Source organism: Rhipicephalus sanguineus, chromosome 3 (genome assembly GCF_013339695.2).
Source record: "Rhipicephalus sanguineus isolate Rsan-2018 chromosome 3, BIME_Rsan_1.4, whole genome shotgun sequence".
In the NCBI taxonomy this organism is placed as follows: domain Eukaryota; kingdom Metazoa; phylum Arthropoda; class Arachnida; order Ixodida; family Ixodidae; genus Rhipicephalus; species Rhipicephalus sanguineus.
Genome location: NC_051178.1, coordinates 131765686 through 131773802, shown reverse-complemented (window position 1 = coordinate 131773802; position 8117 = coordinate 131765686). Strand labels below are relative to the sequence as shown.

The 8117-nt window shown below is 52.3% G+C and overlaps 1 protein-coding gene across 1 annotated transcript; it reads left to right on the top strand.

Moving 5' to 3' along the window:
• The first annotated feature begins 1603 nt into the window (after nt 1–1603).
• On the top strand, nt 1604–2653 carry LOC119385852 (oxytocin receptor). The gene has a single exon (XM_037653224.1). The coding sequence runs from the start codon at nt 1604–1606 to the stop codon at nt 2651–2653; it is 1050 nt and encodes a 349-aa protein (XP_037509152.1).
• The last annotated feature ends 5464 nt before the right edge of the window (nt 2654–8117 follow it).

The window sequence follows — 8117 nt, the reverse complement described above, 5'->3', positions numbered from 1 at the left end:
AGACTCAAGGTTCGATCTGCGTCGGCTCATGAGTGAGTTCGCCGACCTTTGTCACATGATTCTGTGACGAACATAAGTGACAGGTCATGCATTGTATATACCAGAATATGCGTTTATTTGGCATGGTATATACCAGAGTGTACATGCACGCATGCATTAGAAGCACGCGATAGTGAACTACATGTCATGACATACGAATGCCTTCGTTGGCCTCAAAGACAAACAATGCGATGTATGTAGCTCCTTGCTGACTGCATTACATCGATCCCCACAGTGCGTGGGATATGCCGAATTTCATTCATTCATTCATTCATTCATTCATTCATTCATTCATTCATTCATTTTTCGCCATCTCATCACGATGGAATTGAGACTGCGTGAGAGCTGCCGCCGGCCAGCACTTCGAGTAGTTGCTCCGTTCCTACAGCAGTGCGTAGTGACGTTCGCGACCACGACATGGCGCTGCCTGTCGGCGCTCTCGGCGAGCGCTCGTCCCGTGCGCGCTGCGCCGCGGGACGAACTTTCGCGGCAGAGCGCGAATAGATCCGGGCGACGAGCAGACGCTTCACAGTCGACGTTGGAGTCGGCGTCCTATGCAGACCGAGCGGCTCACTGACCGGACTGTGACAACCGACGCCGCCGCCGCACGCGACCTAAACGGAACAGTTCAACGTGGTAGTGAAGTTGAAAATTTTCACTCACGGTGATGTGTTCTTTCAAGACTTTCAAGACTAGGAAGGGCGACGCGGAGACTTTCTGAGGGAGGAAGTAGCTTCACTACGTATCTGGAATAGCCTGTTGCGCGCGTGAGGTTTGTGTTGAGTATCCGTGGGTTGTTGTTGTTAGAGGTAGTTGATAGCCACGGCTACGCGCGAGTATTTCGAACTTACTGTGAGAAGAAAGGAAATTCCTCCGGTCGTGAGTTTTGATAATACACGTGTACAATTGCAGTTCGTCCGCATCCACCTGTTACGCCAATTTTGTTGCTCAGAAAGTTAGTTTATTCTGTTGCATGAGTTTCCTCAGTTTTTCTGTGTTATTCTCTCCGTTTTTAAGCAGTTTTGTTTGACGTGTCTCCTTGGGGAACGCGAATTGTAGAAATTTTTTTTTCGATAGGATTGTTAGACAGTCAGGTTTGCGGCCCATCGCAGAGCATAATACGTCGTGTTCTTGGATTATGGACATAAAATGGGCCAGACATTTTTGAGTAGTATACATGGGAAAACTGCCAGAGGTACAGAATAATTTCTCATATGCTGTGTAAAGGCATTATTTTGGCTTCATATTTCGAAGTTCAATATTTGGTAACATAGTCGCAACTGTACTGGTGGTTCTCCCATGCACCGAAGCACTCCCGCAATTGCGTTTTCTCCTTGCATAGTTGCGAAACAGAAACTGAACCATAACTAGCTGTGATTTTTTTTTCTACGACTACATGACTCTCGAAAACGAAAATGCGCTGTGTTCTTCTTCACTAGAACCATGCACGCTGCGTCGTTCACGAGCACCACCGTAACGTTAGCGTCGAAATCTCGCGAGTACTCAATTAGCCGAGGCAACTGCGGCGAAGCCGCTCCGTAGAAGGAGGAACCGGTTACAATTCATGGAACACCGCGTGGTAGATGACGAGAGCGACGCTTACAGCGAGAGCGCCTTCTCAACCTCCACGTCTCCCGTCGTATTCGACGATGTCTCGGCAAACTCGACCGCGACATGGGCGGGTGCGAGGGACGAAGCCCTCGCGCACATCGAGATAGCCGTCCTGGCCGTCATCTTCGCCTTCACCGTCGCAGGCAACGGCTGCGTCCTCGCCGCTCTGGCGGCGCGCCGCTCAAAGTTGACGCGGATGTACTACTTCCTGCTCCACCTGTGCATCTCGGACCTGACCACCGCCTTCTTCACGGTGCTTCCCCAGCTAGGCTGGGACGCCACTTACCGCTTCCACGGCGGTGACCTCGCCTGCAAGACCGTCAAGTTCGGCCAGCTCCTGGGACCTTACCTCTCGTCCTACGTGCTAGTGGTGACCGCCATGGACAGGTACCAGGCCATCTGCTTTCCCCTGTCCAGCTGCTCCTGGACTCCGGCCAAGTCCAAGATGCTCGTGTCGTTCGCCTGGGCCGTGTCGCTGCTGTGCTGCGTGCCGCAGGTGTTCATCTTCAGCTACCAGGAGGTGTCCGCTGGCGTGTACGACTGCTGGGGCACTTTCGTCGAGCCCTGGGGCCTGCGCGCCTACGTCACCTGGTACAGCGTGTCGGTGTTCTTCGTACCCCTGCTGGTGCTGTGCTTCACATACGTGTGCATCTGCCGCTCCATCTGGCGCAACCTGCGCCAGAAAAGGGAAAGCTCTAGGGCCGCGGACGGTACTGCCGCGACTGCGACCGTGGTCGTGGACGGGTCCACGCGAGCGGTTCGTCGCGCCTTTAGACTCAAAAGTACTGCCGCGGCGGGAAACAGAGACAGTGCCGTGGCGCCATTCATGGGTCCTCGCAGCCACTCGGTGCGCGGTCTGTCCCGCGCGAAGATAAAGACAGTGAAAATCACCGTCGTAGTCATCGTGCTGTACATTGCCTGCTCATCGCCCTTCATCTGCGTACAAATGTGGATGTACTGGAGCCCATACGCCAACATCGCCGATCCGTGGACGAGTAAGTGAGCACTTTTCGTGCTTTTATTTTCCTTTCTTTATGGCCTCTCAAACGCCTTCTTCGCATTTTCTTTTTTTTTTTTTTTCATTGTTAGGAAATCCTTAGAGGCGCACAAGATCAAATGCAGAGATGATTTACTGCAGCATGGAACACGCAAAAAGGGCTAACTTCATAGTGCCGCGGTGAGCAATGAAATTGAACTTGCGTCCCACCTCTATTATCTTTTTGGTTCTGAGCAAACGGTACACTCACTGGCACATATCGCGCTGGCAGATATAAAGAAAGCGAATAGCTTCGTTATAGCATGTGTGGTGGTGTCATTATATTTAGGATAAAACAGCAAACCATCAAAATATAAGATTACATAAGGCTTAACAAGTAACGGTCACCCCTTTTCGAGACATCATTGAACTTTCAAGGGAAAGACTAAGGACAGTTAGTACAGTCAGGGAAGTGGTGTTATTCATCAAGAGAGAGAGAGAGATAATTTATTTGTAGAAAGGCAGAGAGGTCGGCTGCAGCTACATTTGGCTCTGGCCTGCTACTCTACACTGGGGAGGGGGGACAGGGAAGCGAAAGAGTGATGAATGACGATGGTAAAGTAGGGAGATGAGAATATAGTCCCGCTACGCTGGGGCAAATCTAAAGACGTGCATCCACTCCAGTGGCTTGTAGGAAGGCTACGACTGCTTCTATAACCACATTAGTGCTGCTGATGTCAGGCCAAGGGCCTAACACAACCTCATCGTTAATGGTCTACTATGATATTGCCCAATCGAGGAGATCAGTTTCTGGCATTCTCGTGCGTACGCTGGACAGGCGCAAAATATATGTCCAAGTGTTTCAAGTACCTGACAGTGACCACAATCCGGACCTATGTCACTGCAGCCGATCAAGTCGGCATAACGTCTTGTGAATGCCACACCAAGACGAATGCGGTGAATCATGCATATGATGTTTCGCTTTAGCTTGTGAGGCATACGGAACTTCATTTCTCGGTCCCATTTATGAAGCCGCTTGCGCCGGCGTTCTGGTTTGTTCCAATGCTCCAAGGTTGAGTCGCGCATTACGCGCCCAAGTAAGGCGTTAGCGTCTGTTCGCGAATACACAGTGCACACTTCCGGCGCATTATTTAAAGCTGTTTTAGCTTCAGCGTCAGCCTCTTCATTCCCCATTACGCCACAGTGAGCAGATATCCACTGGAATGCTACATGCAGACCCATAGCCAGGAATTTTTTTTCGGAGGAGGGGGGGGGGCACTTGCTGAAAGCCTTGAAAAACACCTGTTTTTATTATTTTTTTCGGTAAAACACCCCCTCCATGCCATGCCAAGACGCTCTGCAATTTCTATCGATAAAGCATGATACGAGCTTTGTCTCACGATGCAATCGATGGTTTGAAGAGCAGCTTTGGCATCGCAGAATATCGTCCATCTAAGAGCGGGTTCTGCGGAAATGAATCGTATTGCCTCCCGAATAGCAACAAGTTCCACGGCAGTTGATGTCGTCCTGTGATCTAACTTGAACGTCGAGCGACGGTCATTTGTGGGTGGACAAAGGCTGCGGCAGAAGCACATGACGTGGTATATCTATCAGTGTAAATACGTGTGCCACACCGCCGTACATTGTGTAAATGTGCAGGAGTGTAAGTTTATTTAGACCGACAGATGGTACAAGGGACTTCTTCGTAAGCCCATGTATCTGAAGCCTAACAAGCGGTCTAGGCAGGACCGCCGGAGATGTCCCAGGAACACGTGGGAGAGAATCTTGATGGTATAATGTTCTCGTGCCGCAACATAGGTCTTGATTAACAGCAGGGTGGGTAGCAGGGAGTGCTGATAGGGGATGTTGCCTGTGTCGGGTCAACAGGCGAAGATGGACTCGAAGGGGCTCGCGGAGCATATATACATCCATGGGGCAAGCCCGAGCTTCGGCGATAGTTCCATTGGCTGATATGCAGCGTGGAAGGCCCAAGCACGTGCGCAACCCTTGAGCTTGGATGCTTTCTAGCGTTCTCACACAACTAGGTTCCATCTTTGATAGCACGGGCATGCTGTATCGTAAGTATCCTACAAACAGAGGTTGGTACAGCTGTATAGGAGAGCTGCCTCTGACGGGCCCCACCTTGCTCCTGCCAAGACCCGAAGAACGTGGACAAAACTCTTCAGCTTTGACATACGAGTACGTGTATATAGCGGAGTGATGATGTGCGTGTTTGTGTATGTGTGTGCCCATGAGTACGTCTGTATGCAGTCATGCGTGGTTGTGCATCTATCTGCACGTGCGTATCCCTTTAGAGTTGAAGTATTGAACGACCGCGTGCTTGCGCGTCTGTGTATACATATACATAGCATAGTCAGTTCGTTGGTCTTGTTAAGCGCGCACCGCAAATTGTCGCAGCTGTAGCAACGATTCGGTAACTCACTCTAGGGAAGAAATGTCTGAATGCATCAGCACTGCACGACAGAAAAAAAAAGAGCTAAACGCGCACATCCCGCTGCGTCGACCAAGATCGTTCATTTCTGGAGTCGGCGGCTCAAGGCGCTAATAAAGATCGAAACGAGAAGTTCCCGGGAGCTGTCACGAACGGCTAGGTACAGTGTTGAGTGCATTAGCGCGGCTTACACTTCTGCCCGGATAAAGGCTCTGGCAGGCTTCTCGTGACGGCGGACGCACCGTCGAAAGGAGTGTCTGGACAGTCTTCACAGATAAGAGGTCTTACCTCGAGAAGCGGCGGCGTCAGTCTTTTTCTTTATTTTGATTTGCTCAAGCCGCTGCAAGTGAGCCACGCGACACACACACACATATAAGCGCACCTAAACGTAAGTTGCGAAGATAGCTATCACTTACGTTTGGTATGGTGTCGCTCACACCTTCACGAAAAGAGAAGCCGACTTCTTAAGCTGCAGAATCTGTGACAGATATATCCTTGCGCTTTAAACTAGGGTCCTAGAACACACACACACACACACACACACACACACACGCGCACACACACACACACACACACACACACACACATACATATATATATATATATATATATATATATATATATATATATATATATATATATATATATATATATATATATATATATATATATATATATATATATATATATATATATTATATATATATATATATATATATATATAAGCGCCTTCCAGTGGGTCGTTCTCTTCTCTGAGAGCACGCTCCTCGTGCAGAGAGTCGGCCCCGCTTTGACTGTCGCTGCCGTGCGCCGTCGCTGAGTCCCCGTTAATAAACGTCTTGACAATTTGGTGGAGGTGCTGTGCCCTTTAAACAACTACGGTCCGCATTCGATACCCTTGGAGCTTCGATCCCGTACCGTGCCTGCTACCATGACTCAAGACGCCGCCCAGCAAACGCCCCCTCTTGCACCGACGCCATGTCCGGGTGTCCCCCGCATCCGCGACCCTCCTATCTTCACCGGCGCGGATGGCACCAACGTCGAGGACTGGCTCGCGATCTACGAGCGTGTGAGCGTCCCCAATAAATGGGACGAGGCAGGCAAACTGAGCAACCTCATTTTCTACCTCGCGGGTGTGGCAAGTCTATGGTACAACAACCACGCATCCGATTTCGCTACGTGGTCCGCTTTCAAGACCGCCATCGTCGACGTGTTTGGCCGCCCTGCCGTTCGCAAGCTGCAAGCCGAACAGCGGTTACGTGAACGAGCCCAGCAGTCCGGCGAGTCTTTCACGAGCTACATTGAAGACGTGCTCGACTTGTGCAAGAAAGCCGACGCAACCATGTCTGAGGCCGACAAGATCCGGAACGTCATGAAAGGCATCGACGACGATGGCTTCACCATGCTACTCGCCAAAAACCCTCGCACTGTGGCAGAGGTCATCACGCTGTGTCAAAGCTACGAGGAGCTACGCCGGCAGCGGCTGATGACGCGTCGACCTCCATCACGCGACGCCGATCTCGCTGGCTTGTCGGCCGTGTCGGACCACTCCGTCTTACTCGCCGAAATCAAGTCATTCGTGCGGGAGGAAATTGCCCGCCAGTTCTCCTTACTGGCCTTCTCTCACCCGCAGGATGTTGTACAGTCGTCGACCACACTGCTGCCTCCCCTACGCCGGGCTATCGAGCAGGCAATCGCGGAGGTTATGCCGGAATACCACCAGCCCCCTCCGGCGTCTGCGCCGCTCAGTTACGCACAAGTTGCAGCCAGGCCGCCCCCAGCGCTCCCTGTGGTGCCCCCGCTAACATACGCTGGAGCCGTCACCAGTCCTCAGGCCTTCGAAGCGAGGGTGCCGGCTGCGTATACGCCGACATCGTCCATACGCCCCGACTGCAGCCAACCATGCAGTCGTCATATCAGCAGCCGCCCCGTCCCTCGCGTCCTGCCACGTGGATGGGACCTAGCCCGGCAAACCGATGGCGCACTTCCGACAACCGCCCGATCTGCTTTGCGTGCGGTTGCGCCGGTCACGTAGCCCGCTATTGCAACCGCGTGCAGCCGCCTCGAGTCGGATCAGCCGTCACCAACCAGTCCAACCGCCCGTATTATGACCCGCTGCCGCCTATGTCACCGACGTCACGCCCAGGTCCATCTACCCGTCGGTCACCGTCCCCACGACGCCGCTCACTCTCACCGATGCGGCCTCGTCCGGTCGCACGAGACCAGGAAAACTAGTCGTCGCAGTCCAAGAGGCAAGGGCTGCGACGCTATCGAACAGCCAAAGCCCTCAGCAAAACCCATCAAACGTAGTAGACGTGGTTGTAGATGGTGTGCGCACACCGGCCCTTGTAGACACTGGAGCTGCCGTTTCCGTTATGGACGCCAAATTTAGCCGACTACTACGAAAAGTGACGACGCCACTTTCCGGGCTCTCCCTCCGTACAGCCAGCGCTCACAGTATTCACCCGACAGCGGTGTGCACAGCCCGTGTCATGATTCAGGACGCTCTGTACGCCGTCGAATTCATCATAATTTCCTCATGCTCTCACGACGTCATCCTGGGATGGGATTTTCTCGCCCGTCACGCCGCCGTAATTCGTTGCGCACCAGCCGAAATAGAGCTCTCACCATTCTCAGATTTGACGCCGGCGGACAGTCCACCGGCTGCGACCAATGTACTCGTCAAAGACGACACCACACTTCCTGCAAACTCGTCAACGGCTGTGTCAGTCTGCTGCACCGGTCTCGCCGACGCCGCTGCACTCCTCTCTCCGTCTGACCGCGTCTTCACTAGAAAAGGCTTGTTGGTGCCATTTGCGACCGTGAAAGTCATTCAGGGCGACACCGACATTTTTGTTACGAACCCAAACCCGTACATTGTTAGGTTGGTGCGAGGGGAATGTCTCGGCAGAGCTGAAGCCCTCGAAGACGCACAAGTTATGGACGCACCGGGTGCCACGCACTGCGCCAACTCCCATTCGCTCAGTGCTGTTTCCACATCTGATTCGTCACCCGCTGATTTATTTGGTTCCTCGATTG

What these genes read in the sequence shown, in the direction of transcription:
- LOC119385852 (XM_037653224.1), top strand. Translation starts at nt 1,604, where the DNA reads ATGGAACACCGCGTGGTAGATGACGAGAGCGACGCTTACAGCGAGAGC.